Source organism: Ascidiella aspersa, chromosome 6, assembly GCF_963924565.1.
Source record: "Ascidiella aspersa chromosome 6, kaAscAspe10.2, whole genome shotgun sequence".
NCBI lineage: Eukaryota > Metazoa > Chordata > Ascidiacea > Phlebobranchia > Ascidiidae > Ascidiella > Ascidiella aspersa.
In genome coordinates this window covers 28,512,194-28,539,813 of record NC_139452.1, presented here as the reverse complement: position 1 = coordinate 28,539,813, position 27,620 = coordinate 28,512,194, and the positions used below count along the sequence as shown (strand labels likewise).

General features: G+C 37.0%; 4 protein-coding genes across 4 annotated transcripts in view; 3 read left to right on the top strand and 1 right to left on the bottom strand.

The window, feature by feature from the left end:
- Window positions 1-27,620, bottom strand: part of LOC146141129 (nesprin-1-like) — a 340,733-nt gene that overhangs the window by 126,172 nt on the left and 186,941 nt on the right. The window lies entirely within an intron of this gene.
- On the top strand, window positions 6,263-10,333 carry LOC146141146 (uncharacterized). The gene is made up of 5 exons (XM_083391569.1): window positions 6,263-6,296; window positions 7,391-7,894; window positions 9,155-9,272; window positions 9,654-9,729; window positions 10,197-10,333. Exons 1-5 carry the CDS (start codon window positions 6,263-6,265, stop codon window positions 10,290-10,292), a joined length of 828 nt encoding a protein of 275 aa, XP_083247695.1. The 3' UTR covers window positions 10,293-10,333.
- On the top strand, window positions 11,087-20,327 carry LOC146141145 (uncharacterized). The gene is made up of 7 exons (XM_083391568.1): window positions 11,087-11,562; window positions 12,086-12,268; window positions 12,829-13,413; window positions 13,908-14,003; window positions 14,476-14,605; window positions 18,537-18,642; window positions 19,610-20,327. Exons 1-7 carry the CDS (start codon window positions 11,487-11,489, stop codon window positions 19,745-19,747), a joined length of 1,314 nt encoding a protein of 437 aa, XP_083247694.1. The 5' UTR covers window positions 11,087-11,486; the 3' UTR covers window positions 19,748-20,327.
- LOC146141144 (uncharacterized) lies at window positions 22,759-27,157 on the top strand. The gene is made up of 5 exons (XM_083391566.1): window positions 22,759-22,795; window positions 23,443-23,652; window positions 24,097-24,294; window positions 24,852-24,981; window positions 25,589-27,157. Exons 1-5 carry the CDS (start codon window positions 22,759-22,761, stop codon window positions 27,042-27,044), a joined length of 2,031 nt encoding a protein of 676 aa, XP_083247692.1. The 3' UTR covers window positions 27,045-27,157.

Here is a 27,620-nt window from a genome sequence, read left to right as displayed (position 1 = left end):
AATTTTACCACGATGCTTTAAAATAACTAAAAGACAAACCTCTGTAAGGTATTAACTAAAATTAGTGGGTTAATGGCCGCATTTTTCCTATTCAAAAACTGAATACAAGTGGCACTGTAGAAAATGTTATTTTCCTTATAAAGAACGGTTGTGCGAAAGTTTGTCAACAGTGAAAAACAATTGTCTACAGTGCCACTTTTTTTAGTTAAAAAAAAACAATAACCAAATACGAAGTTTGAATTTGCATTATTTTTTCCAAAATAAAAACCTGTTAAAGCTATTATAGGCTCAAAAACCGAAAGTCATGCGCACTAAAAGCCTCATGCGCTTTTAAAGGCCATACAGAAATGGGTAGCATTTGGTGAAAGATTGGTATAGGCCTACATATTTTCAATATTGTTCGCTTTATTTGAAACGTTCACAAATCGCAACCTATACCTCTGTATGGGCTGTGATATTCATTATAATTCTAACTCCATTTCCAGAAATTATCTTCAGATTTAGTGGAACTTTCGCAAAAGTTACCTTATTCTGTATGGGCTTTGAATACGGATGGCTTTTATTTTCTGAGCCGAGAACCAAAAGTGGATTTATATTAGCCATTTAGTACAAAGCATGGTGGTCCCATAAGCTAGAGGAATATTTTTATAACGTTTGGCGCGGTTTGGAAATGCCCATTGTTAGGTCCTTAGCGCTTGGCGCCATTTACATATTAGGAAGTGAACCCGTAACTTGAGTCGACTCCGGCGTCATAAATTTCCCGCTCCATACAAAATCACTTACGATAAATATAACGCGTAAGCACATACAGTAAGTGTTTAAGCATTCCTTATTTCAGCTCGTATTATATTCAAGAAGTTTTCGTACATTGAAAAAGGAATAATAACATAAAGTTTGGAGCATAATGGTTGGAGGTTGTAGTAAGACGTAATAAGAATATCAAAGCCCATACAGAAGTAGGTTGCATTTTGAACGTTTCGAATAACTCTTTATTCATTTTCAACATCTGTTGTTCTTATTACGTATAACATAAAGTGTAAGCGAATGTTTTAGTAGATTTTATAGTACAAAAATCAAACACCAAACGGCGTTGGAGAAATCTTGTACAGTTCTAAAATAACTGCTTCTTTTAATTTGAAATACAAAAAGCTGTAGTTTTACAAGTTATTAAGTAACCTCATTTATGCAGTAGCTAACTGTGAATAAACCTTTTAAACAAACTCTTCATTTTTATGATAACAAAACGTAAAATCTAATAAACATGTAAAGAATCAAGCAAAATACATCTTCTCTCATGAAATGTATGCCAGCATAAGCAGTTCCTGCAACAACGACAACAAAAACTCTTTTTATGTAAAAAACAATATTACAAGTCATAACTTTGTAATTTATTCGCAGTCTAGCCAAAGTGGACCTCCACAAGCTGTCAGTAGTGAGTCCGAGATCGTTTGACGAGAGAAGAAACTCAAATGTGGAAGAAAATAAAGAAAAAAACAATAATAATGCTGGCTTGGTTTACTGATTTTGAATTCTCTAAGCAGGGGTTCTTAAATTGGGGTCCATTGACCCCTTTGGGTACGTGAACTAATTTTAAGTGGTCCGTGAAGGCCGAATTGAAACACTAGTGTATATTTAAGAAGTAATCATTTTTTTCAAAGTGTTTAATTAAGAATAAATGGCTTTAGCAATGTATTTAGACTTCATTTTATCATCAGCATATTTCTAAAGACTATTTGTATTGTGTCGTCAATTTATGACGTCATCTCTGAATATTTCTCGCCTACCGTGGTCCACGCGAAGCCAAAAAAAAAAAATTAGGGGGCTAAAGTTTAAGAACCCCTGCTCTAAGGGTGAAAGCAGAAATCAAAACGACATATTATGATGGGCAAAGCTATCTTGAACTATACTGGTCCATTTAAGCTAGTGCATTGTTGAATTGCTAATCGCAATATAGATTTTTGAATGGCTAATTGGTTGTTTGAATGGTCGCGATGTAGCAGTCTAGGATTTTAAGTAACTTGTGAAATATAAGGGAACGTTCATTTTGTCTTCGCCGTAGTAAAATATGTGTGTTTTGTTATGTGCGGGTTTGTTATAAACCCTAAAACACTTTTTAACTTCATTTGTTTTGTGCAAGGGGTCTGTCTACAACACAATGCATCAATGCTTTGTATTTTCGTATCACTATTTTTAAGACTTTTGTGCCCTTTTCAGTGTGAAATACAAAAGTGGCGACTGTTTGTCAACCTTGTCTCTTAACGGTTTCGAATGAATTACCAACGAAAATCGAACAAAGATCATTCTATATGGTGCATACTTGTTTTATTTTAGTTAAAGCAATTCCTATATATTAAAAACCTTACAAAAGCTGTAATTTCACGGTGGCTGTACGTAGAATTTGTAAATCCCATGGAGAATTGGGCAGTATTTTGTCACCGTTGCAAATAAAGATTAATACAATGGATTGGGGGTATAGTAAGACTTGGAAAGAATAGCTACACCAACACAGGAATGGGTTGCATTCTTTGAAGATTTTACATAAGTGTTAATTAGAAATGTACTCAAATGCTACTAACTGCTCCCTAGGCTTTCTGTTTTGACCTAGCGCAAGCTCAATAGGCCTACCTACTTTTGCACCAGACTTGCTCTCTCTCTCTCTCTCTCTCTCTCTCTCTCTCTCTCTCTCTCTCTCTCTCTCTCTCTCTCTCTCTCTCTCTCTCTCTCTCTCTCTCTCTCTCTCTCTCTCTCTCTCTCTCTCTCTCTCTCTCTCTCTCTCTCTCTCTCTCTCTCTCTCTCTCTCTCTCTATTTACTTTATTGAAGGACAAATCGAAAGTGTAGTCTCTCGGAAACAATCTGAAAGACTATGGAAAGTCCAAAGACTAAATAAGGTTTGACTTCAGGTCAAACCTCTTGGACAACTTCCGAATAGGATCTAGAAACGAACCTTTGTCCAGACAAATACACAAGGCCAGTACGACTGCTAAATAGTTTTGGTGTACTATCGATACGTTTGCCGTTATCGTTGGTCAAAAGGCAGCTTCAAAAGAGCTAGATCACAGTTGTTGAACACATATGTGAATTGTGAGTGTATCTCCCATCGGTTGCTATGTTGTAAGGAATTAGGGGAACGCCAAACTTAAGCCACATATCTGCTAAGATCAATAGCATTGCGACTTAAAGTTGAATTAGCGATGGTACTGCAAGTGGCTGTAATAAGTAATGCTAATTTGCAGCACTTTAGTTATTTTTTTATTAAAGTTACTAAACTCGCATAATACGACCCCGTGATATTATTTTTTGAGGCAAATACCTTGTATTACGTAGATTAATAACTCCATTCAGTTTGCAATATGTGCACAAAAATGTAATTTAAGGCAATGTTGACATCCTACATGCAGCCATTTTCGGTCCAAGTCAGGAGTTAAGCTCTTAATCCATTGGCTTGCATTCCGATCATCTAGCTTTACAGAGGTCAGATCGTTATAGGCATTGTGCTATACCCAAAGGCTTTTAAGGGACATTTCGTGAGGTGTCAAGTTTCAAAGCTCGTTTATAGTGGATCCAAAGTTCAGACTTCCGTTGCTAATAGCGGTTCCAAAGTTTAAATGTTTAAATATAGGAAGGTCTTTTTACTCGCTTGTGCTTCTACTTCGTGCTTTTAACTGCGTTCATTTCTACTTTGACCTGATGAAGCACGGTTGTTCGAAAGCTGGTCAAGATTTCGGTACCATTTGTCTTTATACAGTACTACCTGATATATAGCAGGGATACGTCTTACAACGATAGTAGAAGTATTGTGTGTTTTAGCTGTACGTATAAGCAGACGACGATACGTATTATTTCTTCGAACGGTAATTTTGTCTGTTTAAAGGTTATTTTGCTATCTGTTTAAATGAGTTTCACGATATTGTCTTTCGATCGAGATAATAAGGTTAAGACGGATTTGAACAACAGGGTAAGTATTGATTTTTGCTATCATTTAAAGGTCGAGCGGAATCGCTTGAAAATAAATAACCCTTAAACCCTACAACATAGATTGCTGCAGTAGATTGTTAAATACATTAGTTAAACCAAGATTTTTTGTAATTTTGCGATGCAAATAGAAAATAAGGCCATATGTATGTAATATAGATATAAAAGAGCGTATCTTTATGGGATCCAAGACCATTGGCAGCAGGTTTCTGCTTGTCGACCACTTATTGGCTGACGCGTATATATACAATAAAACTAAATATGTGTTTAAAACCCGAGGGAAGATCAGACATTTTTTAAATAAATATATTTTCGTTTTTAGATATAAATTTAATTCTCGAAAACAGCGTTATTGTAAAACACAACAATGTTTACTACTGTAAATGTCTGTTTGACTTGATATAACCTATACACTTCCTATATTCTAAAGATGTGTATATGTGTTTGTCGGTGTAAGAGTGTTATCTATCCTTAGTGATAGCTCTGATAGCAGTTCTACACTGTTATTGGGAAACCAGTCGGACATCTGTACGAAGAAGCAGTGGCGGAAGGCGAAAGGGAATTGATTTCTACGTAAGGCGTGGGAGTAAGGTTTGGATTTTATGGCGAACGTTGAATACACGGGAACGTTAACTATTACGCCTTATGCTAGCGTTTCAGTTCCAAAACAGCGACAGCGATGCTGAGAGGCTAAGGTATAAGGCAAACACTACAAGTGTTGACAGGTTCCAGTAGGCTTAGAAGATCGATACATTAGGCGACAACACTGAACAGAATATATTGCTCTTGACAAATTAATATCGTTAGACGAACAGTCGTTAGCTGTTCAGCAGGTTAAGGTTTGGCTCTGATAACAACTAAGAAAATTTGAGGGCCCGCAATAAATTTTATTCAAGTGTACAAACTGTTATTTCTCTGGAACATAATGGTTAAAGGTTATAGTAAGACGTAGTACGAATATCAAAGCCCATACAGAAGCAGAGAGCATTTGCAACGTTTCGAATATCTCATTTTAAAATCAATAATGAATAATGAGATATTTTTAGTGTTTAAAATGATAGGTATTTCTGTATGGGCTTTGGTATCCTTACTATGCCAATTACCTGCTATAGTTATAATCAGTGTAAGTTTAACCGTTTCTGCACCTTAAAACACCCTAAACCACTACTGTTAAGAAAGCCCTAAATACAAGGATGTTGGCGTCGTTAGGGTAGCCTTGAAAAGGTGAAGTACAGCACACAGTAAAGAGTCGCAAACTGTAAGAACGAAATATTTGATTTGCAAATGCAAAAGTTTTTTTCAATCTAGGTACTCACAGAATGCTGCATGGTCACATAGTTAGGTATATGGGTATGAGGAAAGTTTTAACGTTGATTGTGGCTTTTATAACCTTTGCAACGGTACACGGAGCTACAAGAACAATAAAACGTAAGTAATGTGTTTTAACCAGAAAATAGTTGATTAGCATTTTCAATAATTAAATGGGCCTAGCACATTTTTCGCAAAGCAAACGCTTTATTTTTAATTCTATTTTGAAAAACTTCATCTTCGACAAAATAGCCGCTCTCCAAAAAAATCAGATTGCAACCAAAAAATAAAATTTGTCGCATTGAAGTGTTATACTGTACAATTTTTTTTTTCGCTTTATTGCTATATGTTTATACACAAGTCAAAATACATAAGATTTTCTTGAAAGCTTTAAATGAAAGTACCAACTTTTGAGACCAAATCAATTTAAGGGAATGTTTACCTAACGGTATTACCACAAAATCTAAACGTTTTATAGCCGAGTTGAAAACCAAGAACCCGATTTATTTTAACTGGTCACAGGTCAATGCACCAAGGACGGAATTGAATGTGTTTTCCCATTCACGTTCGACGGCCGACTCAGGTTCGTGTGTTTGCCCTCCAGTGGTCGCACGTGGTGTGGAATTAAGAGTGAAGTGACTGTAAATGAGGAAAAAGTCGACTGGGATTACTGCGACAACGACTGCACCGTCACTTACAAGTCAGGTAACTTATCTTTGACTAAATTCAACGTCTATTGCAGGGGTTGCCAACATTTGTAACGCTCAAAGCACCCGATAGATTATGTGTAGTAAAATTTTAGGTTTTGTTATATGGGGAAGGCAACTGTACGATTTAAGCACAACAAATCAAGGATTTGTCTTCTACATTTTGTACAGTTAATGGGTGTTTTATAAATTTTGTGCCACACCCACTCAATCAAATTGCTAGCAGACTGTCGCATCTATTTATTGTTTGCAAACCTAAAAATGCCATAAAAAAATGTTTCACCTACAACAACTTATGATGCAGTTGGGTTTTATTCTACGCGAATTGTTTAGGGTCGTATTGAGGTTATGTACCCTGTGTGTTAGGTGAAACCCCATTACCCAAGTATAACAAGTTTTTCCGTGTGGTTAAAAAGTGCCTAATTACATACCAGGGATACAAAAACTAATCTTGACCAGATTAATAGAACATTGTAGGGCTTAGTGCAGCTTTTTTGCGAACCATAAATACAGTTTTATTTCGAGTGAACCTAATAATTTTCAAGATTTGTGTTCAACGCAAAAATCACTCGTGGTTGACGAAAAAGAATATCAACCATCTCTATTTCTTCCTGATTTATTCATAGTGAGGTTTAATAATTTATCGGTAAGACGGCAACCCGGGCTCCTGATATGCTGCCATCTGATTGGTCGATATCGCGCCGCGTTTGACCTGGAGTGACCCCAAATTCGTTTGACGCGATTTCGCAATGCAACGAAAGTTAATTGTTCACATATCATGCTTTAAACATAAAATTTCGGGTAGAGTACAAGGTGATTTAGGGGCGTGTAAACTTCTTAAAGATGACGTAGCTTCTGTGTACTATTAACTTTATTAACTGATAAAGAGCATAATATCGAGTGTTTTATTTTCTGTTCAAGGTGTTGTCCTTTCTGACTAACGCTGGCAAAGTATTATTTGTCCTTTGGCTTTAAGAGTAGCTATAGTGAGAAGTTGCGGAAAACGGGAATGTACAGAAAGTGGTTTCATTAATCGCACATTTTGCTAGCCCTATTTTTGTTTAGACGATGTTAAAAATTCTCACAAAATATTTTAATGGCAAAAAGACTTCATTTGTTAAAAAAAAACATTGCCTGAAATCGTAAGGGTTTGGACGTGGATATCCTAAAGTCCTTGCCATGAAAATACACGCATGGGAAATTACTATGATCTTGCCCTTTGAACTCCTGTTTTCCTCAGTATATTATCCAAGTCTACGTATTTTTGTGTATGTGGTTGTTTCGTTCTATATTCTTATATCGAAATTAAAAAAAAATCACATTCATTGAAATAACGTATTTCTAATGACGCATAAAATCTTCAACCACTGGACTCAACCAGAGTAACAATTTGCTTGTTTAGATTGCACGACTGAAGGAGTTAAATGTGCCCTTCCCTGGGTTGACGAGTACGGCCACAACCACACAACCTGCCCCTACGCGACCCCAGCTTGGAAACGAAACTATTTCTGGTGCCCCCTCACCCACGACTTTAAATCGGGGGACTACGAGTGGGGATACTGCGCCGACCACTGCCCCAGCGAGGCTACAACTACTCAGCCACTCGAAACCACGAGTACAAAGGCGAGTACAACAGTAGCTACGAGTACAAATGTCCAAACGACACACAATTTAACATCAGCTAGTTCAGCTGTGGACGAATTTTACCGCAAATGGACGGTTGCGACAACTTTCGTTAAAGTTTTGACAACGCAAAGACCTGTTTCCTCTGCGATTTTGCGACGAAATCCTTCAACTAGAGCAGATGCAGAAGCCACCCAAAGTCCCACAGCAAGTTTCGATCGTTCCCAGACTTTGCAAGCTGTTGAGAATGGCGAAGATATTCCCCATGGGACAACGCCGGAAGGTAAATTAAATTTGATTTTTGAACGCGTGTGATCGCGCTCGCAATCCAGGCTTAAACCCTAGGTTAAGTAATAATTGATAACTGTTTATCGATTGAACTCCTAGTTAATAAAAAAGTCTTGATTTCGAGCATTTTGGCTAAACTGAAAAAGGCCTACGTTATTTGTTCAAAGCCAATCTTTTATGGTGACGTAAGTAAGTAACCAAAAGTGTGCGGTTGGGTTTGATTTTAATTTTTTTTTTGTTTTGATCACATGGGCGCTTTTGTATTATTTTTGCAGAAAACCTAAATAAGCCAATGGGAATTTCAAAGCCCATGTACAAGTAGGCAACATTTTGAACATATGTCAAAACTGGATAAAGAGATGTTCGAAACGTTTATAATATTACCTACTTTAATATGAGCTTTGATATTTTAACTAAAAACTTTTTTGTTTGGTTAGCTTTTTAACCCGTATATTTTAAATTTATTACGATTAAAACTTGTTTTTTTGCTTAAATCGCCAGTCTGGTCTAATCTACTCTTCGGTCGTGGTAAAAAAACATGTTTCAAATTATAACTTGTTTGCCGATAAATTGAAATAAATCTGTGATGCCACTTCTCTGAATAAAAAAAAGTGCGTGTTATTTCAAATTGTGTTCAAGTTGAACTAAAACCCCAACCAGTATGCTCCATATACGCGAACTTGAGCTTATATTTTATTCGTTTATGGTGCAAAACAAACTCGTAAACAAGGTAGACAAAACAATAATATCGCGTAATCGACGTGCATGAGATCACGTTTGCCGTCCAGCTGCGTCCTGTGGGAGTGGCGACACGCCCACTTTTGCTTGTTGGCCGGCAACCAATCACAGCGGACCTGACCGCCCTTGAAATGCGTGGGAACTGTAAGATACACTAAGTGGAATTGGAGTCGGGCTGTGCGAATTCAAACTGCGGCTGACTGATTGCTTGATAACACAATTAAATACGTAGGAGAATGTAAAGGCCAAAGAAAATATTAATAGATATGACGCACAATTAGAGAGTTCCTTATATGAAATCTGAAACGTTTTTAAACCTAGAGTTTTTCCAATCAAACTAATGGCCCAAATTTTTGTACATGATAAATTGGTCAAAGGCAGCGAAATTAACTACAGGCACAATCCACTGTATGGTGAATCGACATGAAATCTAAAACGTTTTTAAAGCTAGAGGGGCCTTGCGAAGGCTTGTCCATTTTTACAATAGTTCAGGGGTATTTGTATGTTTTGTATGCAGGGGCAATTGTGGTCACATCAACGGAAGCCGAAGCATCTGTATTTATGGTGGTTGGGGCTGGAGTTGTGTCCGTGTTGGTTATTATCGGGCTAGTGGCCCTCTACTGCATTTGTACAAGGTAAATGTTCAAAAACAAAAAAGTATATTAGAAGGCAGTGACATTTTTAATAGGCTTGAACAACTATCGTTAAATAAATATGTGGCACTCTAATTTAAATTTAATTATTTCTAACGAAAAACAACACAAAAAAATTACAGGCAAATTGCTGTTTTGTTATAAACATAAGATAAAAAGTTTAAAGGCTTATGTGTTGTGAAAAAACAATAAATCTAGTTTTAACATTTAAAATAAAAAAACGACAGTTTCTATCTGTTGTGATTTCAGAATTATTTTAATCCTCAGCGGCCCATTTTTATTGCAAATGTATACCGTACCACAAGCGAATTCGACATGCGTCTTGTTGATAAAAAAATCGAACGCATTTCAAATCTTTAACAGGCGAGGTCTAGCGCCACCAAGCGACGAAAAAAATCCGGAAAATGGAGTGGCGTTAATTCCAGGTGAAACAAAACAGGTGCGTCCTAGGTTTTACGGCGCTTAAACCAAGCAAGTAATGAGATTATTGTAAAACTCAACAGCAGCATTATGGTTCAATATAGCGGCGGATATTAGGCTTATAAAACATAAACAGGTTTACATTTATAATTGTTAGTTGGAAATCAGACAAAAAGACTGAATTCATTCTTAAATTATAATATCGTGAGGCACGAGTTTAATCCTACAATATGACCTAAACTAACTTTAACGGGGCAAAATAGTGCTGATTTAATTCCCAAAATATTAAACAACTTCGTTTTAATAAACTGTGTAGCGACACCTTACACACAAAACTGGTGGGACGGAAAAAAGCATTATTATATTTATAATAAAAAAACATTTAACTTCAGATATCATTTCGTCTCAATGAATAACTGATTACCATTCCTAAGCAACAATATGTAGTAGCTTAAAAAAGTGGTTACTGTTATTTTCTTTTTGCAGGCGCCAATTCCAAAACAACGAGCGAAATATTGTGAAAAAGAAAAAGACGCCCAAGAATTGCAAGCAATAAAACAGCCAGAAAAGCAATCTGTATAACTTAAACTTTTATTTGCTTATGTTATACGCTATTGCTTTATTGACGTGCTTTTCTTTTTTGCTGTTATTAAACTTACTAGGTATTTTCAGTGATGTAGCCTAATGACAACATTGGCTTGATTTACTTAAGCATTTTGGGAGAAAATGGCTTATTTATACTATTAAAGTATTTTGTATCACTTGTAAGACTTAAACTTAATTCTATTTGACAAATGACTTAGATTAAAATTGGATGTTTTAAGTACATACAATTTGTCAAAATTGGGGTATTTACTTCATTAACTTTTAGCAGAGAAACAACTAGGATATTTCTTGTTACCGAGTAATGAACTGCCAAATGTTTATTACTGAAATATGACTTTGTATACATTAGCAAGTGTATGTACACAAATCAAAAAGACCAATGCAAATTCTCCCATGTATATAGGGCCTACTAACTGGGAAGGAAGACTGTTGTCGGTGCTACTGTAACCCAACACCACTGCGCGACCCAAAGTAACGCCAGCCAAATGACCTAGAGTAACCTCTGCAAAGGCGGTAGCGTGGTCCAGGGCGTAGTAAAAGAAAAAATCCTTTCTGTTTGAATTTAAAAGACTGCCGGTGTAAGCCGGTTAGGGTTGTTGAATGACAACAAGGCTTAGTTTGGGTGTGTGTCTGATTGGAATGTGCTACTAGTGGATGTTTAACCTATAATAGAATAACGGTTTAATGGTTATTGAGTGTTTAAGTATTGATTTACTGTGAACTAGATAAAATTTAGCTATTATTTTGACTGTTGTTTAAATAACGGTTTGTAGAATCAAAATAACAACAGACTAGTTGTGTATACAGTGGTAATATTTACTTAAACCAGGCCGTATCAGTCATTTGAACTGCTGTACGACTTGCGCATATGGAATTGCCTCAGGAACTAGTTTTTTGTAGATAGCTTATCAATTGACACGCCTCGCTTGGCAAAGGCACTTAGACATACTCTGCCGCGTTGGCTCTATAATGTTCAAAGAGTCGATTACAATGCGTGCTTTTAGTGAGTATAGTTGCCATTAATGGTGTTTCAAGTTTGACCTGGGCTGTTTTAAGTGATCAGCTTAATGTAGAAACGTCCGTCTGCTGATTGTCGAGCGATTTGTGTTTGTGACAAGACAATTGCCATTGTTTTGCAGACTGGTTTTTGAGTTAACTTAGGTCTATAAAATGAAGGTTGGATATATTTTTTTCGCTTGTTTATTGGCTTTATTTGGAAACTTCAAAGAAGTATTTGCTGCAAATAGTAAGTATGTTTTATTCATTGTAGTAACCGAATTTTAACATGTAAAATAAAACTTGTAACAAATGGTTGTTGGCTTATAAAGCCACGTGTTTAGATAAGAAATTTCCAGACGTTTTTTTGACATTCTCCCAAAGAACTACGTCATATCGTACGAGCGCCGGACCATTCATAAATTATGTAGTAGCAGCAAACCATGACGACCCATTTCAATTCAATTAGTGTCCGAAAACGATTAACTTTAAATAAAGCGGCCTACATCCAATCAAAAACTCGTATTAAGAATACAGATGTACGTAGTAAAATTATTAAGCCCATAAAAAAGTAGGAAGCATTTTTAACGTTTTCAAATATCTCTTTACTTGTTTTTAACATCATTGTACTACATCAATAGTAGACGCCATATTGAAATTAACTTAAATTACACAGTAAAACAGGCTTTCACATTCTTACTACGTCCAACTAAAACCTCCAACAATTATACTAAAATGTATGTACATATAAATAACGCTGTTTTTCTTTACAGAAACTTGTACGTCAAGTGGTGTAGAATGTAAATTTCCCTTCACATACGGTGGAAGAAATCACAGCAAATGTTTGGCTAGCTTGGCCGGCAACTGGTGTGGAATTAAAAGCAACGTTCTAGAAAACAAGCACGGGAAAGACTGGGGATATTGTGATAACGACTGCTCTAAACCAGGCGAACCCAGTAAGTGCTTTTCACAAATACCTGAAGCAGTACTAAAACATTTAGAATGTATATTGTTGCCTTTACAGAAATAAACGATAAAAAATTGCTTAAAAATCAAAAAGCCCTTCACAGATTGCTAGTACTTTAAAACGAAAACATTGAAGATGTGTTGTTTTCCTACTGAAAAAACATTGAAATACCTGTAAAACTGCCAAAAGTAACGTTTTTACGACACGTTTTCATCATTTTAAGAATGCAAAAACATTTTTTGCTGCCTGATTGCGATTTTTTAAAGGCTGGTAAAACTATGTTTTTATGCCGCCAGGTATCTATTTTACTCAAACACAGCCAAAACTATGTTAATTTACAGCCAAATTTCTCTGTGGTTGTTTTCTCTGTGGTTTTTTTTTTTACATTTTAAACATTATTAGAAAACTAGTTTTATAGTCTCAGGAATAGCACTTTTTTAAAAACATTTTTACTTGGAGCTTGACAATGCCTTTTTGGCTTTGCAATTCGTTATCAAACTACATTACAAATCCGTGCATAGTATATCCAATTTTTACTTGTTTTCTCAGGGTGCACTGCAGAAGGTTACCAATGCGTCTGGCCTTACACCGACGAACATGGCCACACACATACCGGGGTGGGGTGCATTTACTACAGAGGAACGTGGTCCATCTACTACTGGTGCCCGGTTGTGGCCAACTACAACGCATCAGCCAACAGGAACGGTGGACCACGGCAGTGGGGAAAATGTGCAGATAGTTGCCCCCAAGACGGACCCAAGCCCTTTCCTACACAACCACCTACAACTACAACAGTGGAAACTACAACAATTCCCACAACAACAGCAACAACAACGACGACAGTGAAAGCTACAATTCCTACAACAACAACCACAAAAACAAACAGACCATCAGTAACGGAAAGCACGACAACTGTAAAGTCGCCTACAATAACAGTTACAACCACAAAAACAGCCGATTCCCCGTCAATTGCGCCTCTAATTCCCCTCACAACAACTACACGCAAAATTACAACAACACCTACACCACCGCCCTCCCCAATTCCACCAATTCTGCTGAAAAGTTCGACCAAACCAACCACAACTCCATCTAACAAACCAGCGGGCACTGCAGGCTCAGAAGCTACTGTTTCCAGTAAGTTGTTTTTGTATTATTTAAATCGTTTAAGTTGGCGAACACTAAGAACATACTTTATCACAAAAATTGGTTTGTTATTATAACCTATGGGGAGTTAAAGACTGAAAATTACGAAAACAAAGTTGAAAGATGAATAAATAATTATTTAAAATGTTTAAAATATGCTATCTACTTCTGTACTCTCTGATATTACATACGTCTAAGTAGAACCTACAGCCATTATGCTTTAAAGTTTAATAGTTTGTTTGAAAGGCCTAAAATGTGTTCACTATAATTTGAACTTTCGGGGTAGATTTGTTTATGCAAAAAACAACCAAAACGCCAGTTATCAAAGGGTCAAGATATAAAAAATCGAACAGCTCATTTCGGACTATTGTATTTTCTCGGTGCCAAATAGAATGGTATGCGTACAACGGAAGCAGCCGCCAACTGACAATAACGCATATTTCTCGCTCCATTTAAGACATCCTAACATTTTATTTGAAATGCAGAGACACCAAGCAAGAAAAACAACGAAAAAGGCGGAAAAGGCAGGATTTCTGGTGAAGAAAGCACGGATAACGCCAACGCAGACCCAACAGCAGAAGGTGATATTAAATTTCTCCTAAATTCTGACATTTCGGCTGAAACCGTCTGGAAATCGAAAATCCTTAATCCGGAAATTTAAACCACAATCCCCCAAGAAATCTTTAACCTAAATGCCATTTAAAACCAGCTAAATCTTATATTTCTATCATTCCTAGTAAAATCGAAAAAAAAAATCATAAATGCGTTAATTAAAGTTAAAATCGTCTAAAAATTTTAAACATTTCTTGGACTTAAAATCATCTATAAATCCTAAAATTCTAACACAAATCATAAATTAATTTTAAGAGTAATTTTTAATCTTTAATCACCGCGCAATTTATTTTTCTCATAACTTTAAAAAACAAATACAACGGGCCTTTGTGTACTGCTGATTTCTATAGCTTTTACAAACCTTATAATGATCGATATTTTGCCCTTCCGAACAAATCAGTTCTTTTTTTCACGATTTTAAAACTGCTTTTTTAACTACAGATTCACAGCTAACAGACGGAAGTGGTACAGTGGCCCCCAGAAAGACATCGTCGACCCCATTAGTTATCGTCAGCGTTCTCTTGTTTATTTTGGCTTTCTGCTCTGTGGCGCTCTACCTATTCATTAAAAGGTGAGCTTTTTTGAATTTTTTTTTTATTTTTTTTTTCAGGCCTTGAAAATTACCACGCGTAATAAATTAGGTTCGGTAAGTAAAGAAAATGTGAAAATGGCGGAAACATGCTTAAGAGTCTGGAAAATGTGCATTCTGTTGAAAATCTACCTCTTTTATTAACGTAAATGCATTAATATCGTATGGGTGCCGCCCTACAAAATAGTTACATCCTGAATAAAGCTCGATCGCGCAAAAAAAACTGAATAACATTTTTAAATTATGGAACAAAAAACGCAAAATGTCGGGAAACAAGGGTTTTTGACTAATATATAAAAACCTCCAATACATGCTGAGATTTCAGCAACGCTCAACGATAATTTGTTCAAACAAACCGGACATTATTGGTATTCAGATTACATAAAGAGGTGCATACCACGCGATACATATATAAGTGTCCAAAAGGTTTTAAATTACAAGCAATGCGAGATTACGCGCGATTGTGACAAGGCCTTCAGTATAAACGGCTACGCATTAATCAATGTTGCGAGTGGTCGTAGATTTTGTGTAATTTCAAAAAGACAATTTTATCGAAATCTTGACAAGCTTTTTAGCACAACCGTTCTTTGTCAGGTCTACCCTGTCAAGATTTCAATACAACTTGTCTTTAAATAATGCATGCTTCAATTTGACAACACTTGGCGATCTTTTAGCGGAAATCGTATTAAAACTAGTGAATACCTCGGAATTGCAAAGAGCTAATCACGCCATACACAGCAGCGGTTCGGGTTTGTGTGCGTACAGTAGCTATTACAACCACGAACAACCGGCAACCGTCGGTCGACAGTAGCTGGAAACACATTGCTGAGCAAATTATTCATGAATGACGTCATTTCTGCCGAATACCTGTATCTCGTGCTTATCACGCCAGCAGCTGACTGACTGACTAGGATTAAATGGTTGGCTGTGCAATGAGTATTGGGTATTCAAATTTGGGCAGGGCTTGAAAAACGACGTACGGGAAACTAGCTCGGTCAGACTGACTAGGATAAAATGGTTGATGAAATAGTTGCTGTACAATGGGTATTGGGTATTCAAGTTTGGGCAAGCGTTAAAAAAGACGTACCGTTAAGGCCAGCGCTTGACTGACTGACTAGGATGAAATAGTTGGCTGTGCAATGGGTATTTAAGTTTGGGCAACCAAAGACGTAGCGTAAAGAACTTACTGGGTTCGAATTTTTTATTGTACATGCGTTGTCTAATTTTGGTTAAAGCATATAAAAAATGCGAACGCTGACCAACTATCGAAATAAGTCGCATTTAAAGAATAATGGCCCGGGGTTTAAGTTAGACGTATATAGAATGAACATATTAATGTCCATATAAAAGTAGTTACTGTAGCATATTTTGAACGTCTAGAACATTTTTTTATTCGTTTTCCACATGTGATATTCTGATGTAAAGAATTATCCGAAAATTTCAAAATTTGCTGCCTAACTTCTGTATAGGCTTATATTATTCCCTCTTCCCTCTAGGTCGCATTGAAGTTTGGATTTACAGTTTGCAAATAACGTGTAGGGATTTCTGTTTAATTATATTAACATAGCACTGCCAAAATTTGGCGCAAGAAAGAAATTGCGCGAAAAACTGGGTTAACTGCTTATTCAAACAACTAGTAGGAAAATACATAAATTATAGGCGTGCTGTGTGTGTTTGGCCAACATGGTTTAAGGCATTCGTCAATGAAAGGACCGTCCTATGTTTATTCTGGCCAAAAATCCTACTCGTTGTACGCTTACACTGTAAACTCGTTTTTTAAGCGTAATGATTAGAATAAATTCGAGAAAGAACGTTTTTTTTAAACCTAATTCGCCAAGGTTGCCTATGCTTATTCAGCACATATCTGAAAATAAAGTACATTCATACGTCAGAGTGATGGAAAACGCTAACTCGACGTGCCATTTTCGGCGACATGTAACACTGAGAACAAGCTGTTTTTTACAGGCTTATTGTCAACATAAAAATACCCTTCTGGCCATTATATTTCCGTAATACATTTTTCTTAATGATATACCGATTCAATTCTGCAAAGCCTTTGGTTGACATATGGAGACGCGTTTTGCTTCTGGCGTTATCGCCTAGCGCAAAACGCCAGCGTCGTCCAATACACACACAACGCGTTACCAGCCCCAATGGTAAATTTCCTCGCTTTAAACCGAAAGCGTCAAAGTTAAAACATTTCAACTTTCCACAACCGAAAGCTTTTTTAACGTTTTGAGCGTCGACGTTTTCCGTTTAACGCAAAACGCGCCCGGCGTGAACAAAACTTTATAAAATCTGTATGGGCTTTGATGTTCTTATTACGTTTAAACTTTGTAGTGTTAGCCACCACGCAGTCACCTGCACGTTACACGCTCCACGACCGTGATTTTGTTTGTTTTCATAAACCACAAACCACCAGCGTAATAATTGCCTTCCGCTAATGCTAGTTCCAGCTTCCGCGTTGCCAATGCCTTATTGCAGCAGCAAACCAGTTGGTTTTTGCCAACGGCTGTTGCTTAGGATCTAAACGTAAGCGTTGCCTAAATTTTACCCTTGCAAAAACAGGTTGGCTTAAATATTCGTATACTTACAAAAGCCAGCGTTGCCAAATTTTTGCCAACTTACCAAAAAATCAAAACTTCCCAGATTTTGTAAACTTTAACAGCGAGTTGCTTGTATTTTCTAAAAAAACAACGTTTCTCTATACTTTGTTAACTTTTACCTCATACAAAAAAGTTTGTCAGGTTTTCGAAAACCTAAAACAACAGCCTTGTAAAATGTTTGTGCGTTGTACACACCAAGTACTTTGTATTTATCTTAGTCTCACGAAAAAACCAACGTTCGATTTTATACCATCGTCCTTGCTTTTTGTTTGCACAATCGTATGCTTTTCATATGCACAGCAAACATTGAGTTTTAAGGCGTGGTGTTCAGTGCATACCAGCTATACGCATAAGGAACACCTTTCTAGGCGGAAAATTTTAATTATTTATCACAAGTGGCATGCGGAAGCTATGAGGTTCGGCGACCGACGGGTATAATGCTGCTAAAAACAGAAATGCGGGAACTCCGATTTGATTACGTCACTGGGTTACACATTACGTCATAAAGTAAATCGGGGTAAAACCGCTTTACCCAAGCGTCCCTAATACAAACCACTACACTAAAATAGTTTGACGGAAGAATGAAATTATCAAAAAAAAACTTAAAAGTTTACGCAAATCACGACCAGAGAAACTCAGAACCTTGTTCGATTCCCGGCCAAGGCAAAACACGGATGTAGAGCAAAGGTTAAAAACCGGACAGATCACGCACAGAACGCAAGTGAATAACCTCTGTAAACAACGTGTCTGCCTGGTGGATCTGTCAGCCCGCCTATAAACAAGACCCAGAACATATTTCCATACTTGTGAGTCATGTGCATACATGCCACGAGCATTAGCACACTGTTGAATATTAGGGGACAGGGGTACACGAAATAGTTCGGAAAGCATTGAGTAGGTTTGAACAAAGATAAAGTTCAACGTATTTATGCTGCAGCAATTTGATCATTTGCCACAAAACATGTCAAAAAACGTCTTTTAAGATAAGGAAACATAAAACTGTTTGCTAAAATATACCAATACATTAACTGTTTTAAGCTTGCACACTAACGAAATGAGAAAACAAAAATCGCGGCACACTACTGTATATACCAAATGCTAGAACTTCTCCTTTAATACACGGCAAAGAAATGGGTAAATTTCTTAATATTATCAGTTTTTACCTTTAAAAATTTCTCGAGACATCCTGGTGTACAGTTAAAGAATCGCTCGTTTAAGGAAATCACAATGTTAACGAAGACATAAGAACTTTGATTGCCAAGGATGTTATGTACATGCATAACTTATTTCTCCATTATTTATAACAGACGTCGTCGACAAAAAGCGGCCAAGGACGAAGAAAAGGCAAATGAAGCCAACAAGGAAACATCAATACCGCTGATGGAACGAAAATCGTCCAATTCCGACGTTAAGGCAAGTTTGTAGGCTGTACAATAGCGCTAATCGCACACAATACGCAGGATGCAGTATACCTGCGTCTGAATTTTATGATCTGTTTTTTTTACCACGTCAAATGTGCTTTTTTATTTGAGTACCGACTGTTAGGCAAGAAAGTGCATATTATGACTCACAGGAGAATGTACTGTTGGTTTTGTTCTGAACCCACCTTAAAAGCAAGCCAAAGTATTTCATAGAAGGAAAATTGCTTTCGGTATGAAACAAAAGCCGTTCATCGCCATAACAGGAATAAACCAACCCTCAGTAGAGGTTTAGAATTAAAATTTTGACTTCATGAAGCCAATATTCGATTTTGTAGCCCTTTTGAGAAAGATTTAAAACACAGCCTATAGGCTATAGTGAGTTTAGGAATTCAATTTTGACTTAAGTTCGACTTAACGGTTTGTCTCGAAAATGTCCTAAAAACAACCCCTATTAGGCTTATAAATAAATTTTGACTATGAAGCTAAAATTCCGATTTCGTAGCACTTCTAGCTATAAGCACATTAAGAAAGATTAAAAAACACAGCCTATAGTGAGCTTAAAACCGAATTTTGACTCCAGGAAGCCAATATTCGGTTTCTGAACGTTTTGTCGTTCGCCCGTCAAATTGCATCACGTGTTAGGGAGATAAATTGCTTGTGTCGGGGTTAATTATTGTTTACAAACAAGTTCTTGGTGTCTCGTGACTCAAGGGAACTGACAGCGCACCTTTTTCACGAGCTGTGCGTCGCATCACATTGCATTCAGCATGAAAATCGTCTGTTTTTGGTTTACATTCAAGAAAACCAGAGTAGCAAAGTGGAATGAGTGGATTATTTTATCTTTGGTATAACGTAAAAGACAGTTTGGAGTTGTAGGCAGCATATTTCCAAGGTCCAAATATTTATTTATCTGTTTTCAACATAATCATTGTTTAAATGACTTTATTTATTTGTTCCAGGACCCGGCAGCGCCTCTAGTGGAGGGTGGCGACCGCGAGAGTCAAGATTCAAGTCCATCTCGTGAATCCGTCACAAAGGTGCCTTACGTCACAACCGATTCGGGCTACGGCAGCCAGGGGAAATTCCCGGTGACGTAACTGTGACGTAACGGGAAGTGACGTAGTGCTGTGAAATGCCTGAGTGACAATCATGGTTGATAAGTTTGGAGCGGTTTGATATTACGGACAAAAAAATATTTGGGCAAAATATATATTTTTTCTGTTTTTTGTAATATTAGTTAAAAACGATTCGTTTGACAAACAGCATGAAAGCTTTTTCTTTCTATATATTGTTAAATAGGAAATTATTTTTTGTTGTTTCGAATTTTTTAATTCAATATGAAAAAAAGAGTAAATAACGTTTTTTCGGATAAAAACGCTTAAATATTTGCAAATATTTGATATTTTTCAATATTGTGTGTATATGTCGGCGTTTTCCTCATTCCACGTGTGTGACGTAATAACCAGCTGGTGACGTATATATATTCAAAATAGACTTTTCACTGCCAGAGAGACTTTATACACACTATAGCTTAATCTCGAATCTTCAAGTCGTACTCGAGCGCTCAAAACTGTGAAACCGAAACCTCGAAAAGCGTAACTATAGAAATTGCCATGGCAACACAGCATTGATACACAATCTACTCGTGACGTCACTATTGCGCATTGTGACATCAGCATGCGTGCTTCTGTACGAAGGAAAGTGCTAAGGTGATTGTAGTGCTCGGAACTAGATTGCCTATACAGGGTTGCCACAAAAGTCTTTGGATTTTGAAAAGTGTTTGAATGTCTTTGAATTAATTTACCTACTAAAATCTTTAAAAACCCTTAGAGTCTTTGAATAGACTTGGAAGTTTAGTATTGCAAACGCATTTAAAATATTTGAAATAATTTGCATACTAAAAAGTTTAAAAAAGACTAAGAATAGTCTTAGAAGTTTAGTAGGGGCTATTGCAAAACAAATTTTTGAATTATACTTGTTATTGTGTCAAGTATGCCATTTATACTGTGTTTTTTTGGAATTACATTGAAAAAACGTTGAACAAACCAAAGTCTTTGAATTTTTTTCCATAAATCCGCTGGCAACCCTGCTTTACTGTAAACTTCATTTGCTTATGATTCAAGGAATAGTGCTTTGTACTTCGTGAAAAAAACACCTTTATTCCGATGCCCGATTTTCGGACAAAAAGCATCGCGATCTGATACCCAATGACGTCATTAGTTATGCTAAAAAACCTAGGTGAAATTGAAGTAAATTTCTTTCAGGTTTTTGGCCAATTTGGTATCGGGTGTCGGCTCCGATCCGCTGTTATTGGACATCCTTAAAAGGCACAACGTGTCGAAATATGTAGTTGTTAACTTTATGTTTAAAATATACCGTGCTTTTTAAACCCCTTACATTTTGCACCCCTCGCTAATTTTTGTGCCCCTAAATATCCGTTTGACGACTTGTTCCAAACCACACAAACCCCATACCCTGTTTACAGCGTATTTTTCCTGACATGTATGCGTCTTTTTGCGCCCTTCATTATAAATATTTATCCAAAACCTGTGTAAATCATCCATTTTTTCGCGAAATGGTGTTGTTGTGTTTCTTTTCTCCGCGCCTTTCTTTTCTTTCCGCCTGTTCTTTGGTTTGCGACAAAATATAGTTCCTATTTCGAGATTATGTTAAGTGTGTGCTGTTTGGTATATGGTAGCATTTAGATCAAATTGAAACCATTTCACATTAAAATAAATACTTAATTTACCAGATCAACCTTATGACATCAAAATAAAGCCTTTAAATGAGTCTTTTGAAAAAAAAAACTTGCGAGTGAAATAAAATTATGGCAAAGTCATTTAAACCTTTATCGTTTTTTGTAGAATGAATATCAAAGCCCATACAGCATTTTGTAAGTTTTAAATTAATTTTTATTCATTTTTAACATTAATGTTACCTACTTCTGTATGGGTTTTGGTATTCATTCTACGTCTATAACTAAAACCGCCAGCCATTAGGCTCTAAAGTTAATCTTTTTTGCAAAGTGTAGAATAACAGTTTTATGTCCCTGAACTCTGTATACATCTAAAATTTTGCTTTTGCTATAGGCATTTAGTTTTTGGTCTTCGTTATCCAGATGATTCTAGGAATCATTCATGCCTAAAATTATTTAGGTTTATTTTTTTTTATGTACTCATAAGTATAATCAATTTATATTCACTTCACAAATATGCAAAATAACATAGCATTAAAAAATACTGCCACTGAAAGTGATGCTAACAGCGACAGGAAAAACGTTGTTTGTTTTAACTACATCCATTGCAGAAACGCAAAAAGTACGTTGTTAATCAGATATAAAAAATTACAGCGGCATGAACATTTCCTGCAGTAAATCGCGTCATATCCGAGCTATGGGTGGGAATGTTTATCATCGGTGTACCCACGTATTTTGCGTGGGGTTTCCTGCTAAAATAAGCCCAGAAAACCTTCTATGCCGTTAGTATTTTTAACCTATAGCTTCGTAGTATGTTATACTTCTCCAAGTGATCAGGCGCTTTCTTTAAACAAACAATATCACGGGGGAATGATATTTTAATCGTTTCAGATGGCGTTGTGAATTCTTTCTTTGAAAAAATGACCAAAATTTAAGGCAGGGTAAAAATAGAACAGGAGGAATAAAGCAAAATTAGGTGATTACAATACTTGCGATTTAATTTGAGCTTTTGCAGATTAGATGAAAATATAGATTTCAACAACAGGCGCGTATGGATAAAACATCCCGCCCAAAATACAGTATTAAAAGCAAAAGCCCAGAACAGCTTGTGCCTAGGAGTTTAACTAACTAAAATAACGTAGTAAGAATATCAAAGACAATATAGAATAGGTATCATTTTGAACGTTTCGGATATCTCCTTAACCATTTTTAACATCTTATTTGAAACGCCCAAAATGATACCTACTTTTGTATGGGCTTAGATATTCTTACTATATCCTTAACCCATTATGCTCTAAAAATGTATTTTATCTAAAGTTGTTTACGTTTAGTTATTGCTGCTGTGCCTTCATAGGGGAGGACATTTTATTGATCTGAGTCGAGCACCATTGCTCTTAAAGGGTATTTACAGAGATGGCAGCTGTCACGCTCGTTGGATGTGTATTCAGTCGTAAGTACAGTTGTCAAATATTCTTACTGCCTTAAAAGCGTGTAGAGTAACTTGTAACACTCGAAAGAGACGTGTTAACAGATAAATCTTTAAGGATTAATCACCAAATGAACTTTAATCTAACACGCGTTAAACGCCGTCTTGGCCCCATGAGCAAAACATATTGGAATGTTTTCACGTAAACAAACTCTACATATCTCGATTTGTTTGGCGCAAAGAATGACGTAATTATGTTTATTTTTTCTCGTTTTTAAAATGGTTTTGGCAAGTACAGTAAGAATTTTTCGCTTATGATAAAAATTTAATTGTAATTTCGCATGCGTTGGGCTAATAAGGTAAAATTCCATGGAAAAGTCTTTTTTAAAGTATTTGCAAATTTTTAAGTAGCCAATTTTGGCTTTCCTTCTAAAATGTTTGTTTTGAAAATACTTAATAATTTAAAAAGTTTTTAACAGTATATAACTATTGTTAATGCTGTATACAGATCTGTACAGTACAATTCTATCTAAAAAAAACATGGAAATTCCGGAATTCTCATAATTACTCATTTAACAAATAACAATAACACTTATTAGGAATCCACACTGACTCGTATTGTACCAGTCACACCCCACAGTAAACGACCTGCAATAACCTTTTCCCGACAGTGTCCATCATACTGAGAGGAACTTGCGCTTGTGACGTAACAACAACAAGCGGCAGACAGGGATCGATTTCCTGCCAACACCCCGACGCTAGTGTTACGTCACAGTGCACCGACGGATGCCCGCGACCAATCAAAATCGGCTCAGAGTTTTTCGGAGCGTCGCTGATTGTCCACAAAGCAAATGGAAATGGGAGTTTATTGATAAATTCGGGTGAGCATTAAAATTAAGAGTGATTTCCAAATTTGCACACCGTAATGTTTAGGTGTCGGAAAATCGCTAAAAAAATAAAAAAGTCACCTGCATTTTACACTTTAAAACAGTTTTCCATTACGTTAGGGTTAGGCCCGAATCTTATATATAGTTTGGCTTAAATTAACTAGGAACACTTAGTTTTTAAATTACCACGTTGTGCTATTTATAGGTCTAAATCTGACTAAACAAATTCCGAATATACCTCAATTGAATGATGTAAAAGAAAGCTTAGATATCTGCTTTGATACAAATACATGCACGAATACTGGTTTATTGGTCCAAACTTTGGAACAAGTTTCCTTAAATTGGTAAAAGACAAATCAAGAAAAGAGTGAAATCTTAGTTAAAGCCGATACAACTCAAAATATACAAAAGTAACTTTCGCATCTCAAATTATTTCAGAACAATTCCGTGAATTCAAGCAACTTCCCGCCTGCCGTATTTTTCTTCTGGCCTCATCTGACATTTCGACCCAGTGCCTCGCCAAGTACAACGTCACGGAGTCATGCAAGGTCACGACCCTTACAAGTGACGTCATAACCGTCAAAAGCACGAACATGACGTCAGTGTTCGTGACGTATGAGCTACTTCGCAAGGAAGGCAAGTATAGCGTGATCTATTTTTATATTCGCAGCAGTTTGATATAATTTATACCCAGAAGTATATTTTCCTTTAGCAAAATGAACAGAAATAGTTAGAAAGAATGATTCTATTATTGAGCATTTGTAATTTATTTGTGGTGGATGTAAAAGAGTTTAACCAGAATTAGGTGACTTTTGTTTAACTGATGTTAAACCTACATCAGGGCTCAGTTAATTCGTAAACACCCTTACACAAACCCTAACCATAATAACGCTCCACAGTTATGTAGCTTTACAATGTAATTTTGTGAGTTGTGCAATATAAACCGTTTGTACAACATAAGTAGTTTATGTGGTGTTAGTAAAACAACATTTTTGTATATATATAACAGCATGATTTTGAGAGTTCTATTAGACTTCTTAGCAGTCAAACTGTTAATAGCTCGTTTTTCTGTTTACTTGACGCCTGCATTGTTACAAATCGCCAAATGTCAGCAGCTTTCACAAACATAAATTTAAATTGCCTGTCAATTTGCAGACGTTATATAGCCGAATATGTAATTGCTTTTGGTGTAGACTGCAGCACAACATGTCCGGCCAGTATGAATACAAACGGTGTGGCCATAACAGCTGTAGTGGGCGGTGCAGCCTTACTACTGGCGCTGATCAGTGTGGCAGGATCGGGGGCCGCTCTACGCCGCACAAGGTTTGTTGCTACTTCACAGTTTACCAACACAACATTGGTTGGCTCTAGTGTATTTTATAGGTTCTGTTGCGGGCACGCTTGCAGTATTCTAATTAATGCTGAGTTCAAACCATACACTATAGGACAGGTGCAACCTAATAAGCACTGTACCAACACAACATTGGTTGGCTCTATTTTATTTCATAGGCTTTGATGCGTGTCACGCTAGCAATGTTGAACATAATGCCGATTCCAATCATTAGTCTATTGGTGGCGTATCCAACTTGTGTTTAATTGCGATGGACCTAACAATTTTTAAAGGCTAACGAATGGTCGCTTGACCAGTTAAGAAATAAAGTAACAGAAACAAACGCCACAATACACTTTTTTCTGTAACATTCATACTATAAATAAATTTATATTTCCACTTTGTAAACATCGTGAGCGCTAAATTAAGTTTCTGTTAATCGACTTGATCGTAGAGTAGGATCCTGGGGTCACTGCCATCGCTAAAGCAAAACAAACGAAATTTATCTTTACGGAAAACAGTCTCCGGCTATACATATTACTAAAATAAATTTTGAGGACAAAAGGTGGTTAAACCTGACGCCAAAATTCTGTTTTACAGAAAACAGTCTCCAGCTTCTCCTGACACAACTCCAGAGCCAGGAATGAGCTACTCCGCCTTACAGATGAAGCAGCAAGCACAAGACGAAGAGGGGGACGACATCTACCAGCGAGTGGATGCACAGGAGGAAGTTGCTGGTTGCAGCGATCTCAGAAGACAACAAGCAACATCCAGCCGGCTCCGCAACTCCTACACTCCAGTGATGAAGAGCTCGCCAAAACCTGCTGCCGGTTACGCAGTGATGAAACCGAGTCCTGCACCGAAGAAGAAAACCCTTACGATGACAAAGAGCGTCGATATTGGCAAGATCTCTGATTTCTCTGCCTACGAGGAAGTGACGCCACTGGACGATGACGTCAACACATATGACGTCATCGAGAACACGAAATCTGACGTAGTGGAAGCCTACGACTCGCTACAGCGAAACCAGACGGTCGGAGGCGGGAAGAAGCCTAAACCGAAGGGGGAAGCCCCGACGTCGCAAAGCGTGAGGCATCCAAATACGAAAGTCAACCTTAGGACCAAGTACAAAACGTACGACACACCGACGCCCGTTCTACCGGAGAAAAATAGCAAAATGAAGCCAGAAGATAGAGTCTACTCCAAGTTGACCACAGATGGGCCCGCGGTACAGCTTGGCGGTAAAAAAGTGGAAAAACCGCGCCTGAATTCGACCAGAGTTACTGATGTTGGTTTAAATCCTGATGAAGCAATGACCAGCACCGTATTGTGCGATACGGGAATAAAAGTTGGATCTGAGGTTAAACAAAACGTGCTTTACGATAGCTCCGCTGCGGCCGTTTCCGATATGACGCCAAACGTTCTTTACGCAAGCAATGACGTCATAGGTGCTCTAGCTGCTCCTAAAAGTCCAAATCTTGATTTAAGAGACAACGTGCTTTACGATTCGGCCGGATCTGCCTCAAATATGACGCCAAACGTTCTTTACGCAAGCAATGACGTCATAGGTGCTCTAGCTGCTCCTAAAAGTCCAAATCTTGATTTAAGAGATAACGTGCTTTACGATTCGGCCGGATCTGCCTCAAATATGACGCCAAACGTTCTTTACGCAAGTAATGACGTCATAGGCACGAAGAAAGCAACGCCAGAAGCTCTAGCTGCTCCTAAAAGTCCAAATCTCCAGTTGAAAGATAATGTACTTTACGATTCGGCCGGATCTGCCTCAAATATGACGCCCAACGTTCTGTATGGAACTAATGACGTCACAAACACAAAGGAAATTGCGTCAGAAACTGAAAACACTCCCGGAAGTCAAAATCTTGAATTGAGGGAGAATGTGCTTTACGATTCGGCAGATAACAAGGAAACTATTGACAATGCCCTTTATGACGTACAAACGCGCCATATGATGCTGAAGAAGAATTTGCTCGAAGAAAGAAAATTGTCGATTGTTGCTTACGAAGAATGTCGGCCGGTGGATTTGGAGAAAAAATAAATTTTCTGTTTTCAGCAAGCGTGTATCACAAAAAATTAAATGAATAAGTAGAAGTATCGAAATCCGATCGCCATGATAACTGTTTGTCTGTTTTTCCATAATCACTCTTTAAAAACGACTGTTTAGCTCTGTTTTTTTGAATAAACAGCTGTTAAGCTCTGTTTTTTTTTGTTTTTTTTTTATATTTACTTTGTTGCGCCCATAAATATATCCGTTTTGTTCTATTTACTCGGTCGCGCATGTTTGAATGTTTGTATTTTACTGCTAAAATAATAAACGTGATTATGTTTAAAATCAAACGACGAGATTTTTTCGTTCCTAGCAAAAACAAAAAAAACTTAGTCAGAAAAGCTCAAAAATATTTGTACGGCAGCAAAAAACATAATTCACTTTTCGTACAAACTGCGTTTTTTATCAAATTGGAATGAATTCTGCAACAGTACTGAATATGTTATTGTTAGAGGTAATTCGCACAAAGTCAGAAATAAAACCTATGTTCGAAACACACGTTGTAGTCTGCGGAATAAAGATGTATTTGCGGGAAAAAACGCCAGTGTTATGTTTACTGTATGTTGC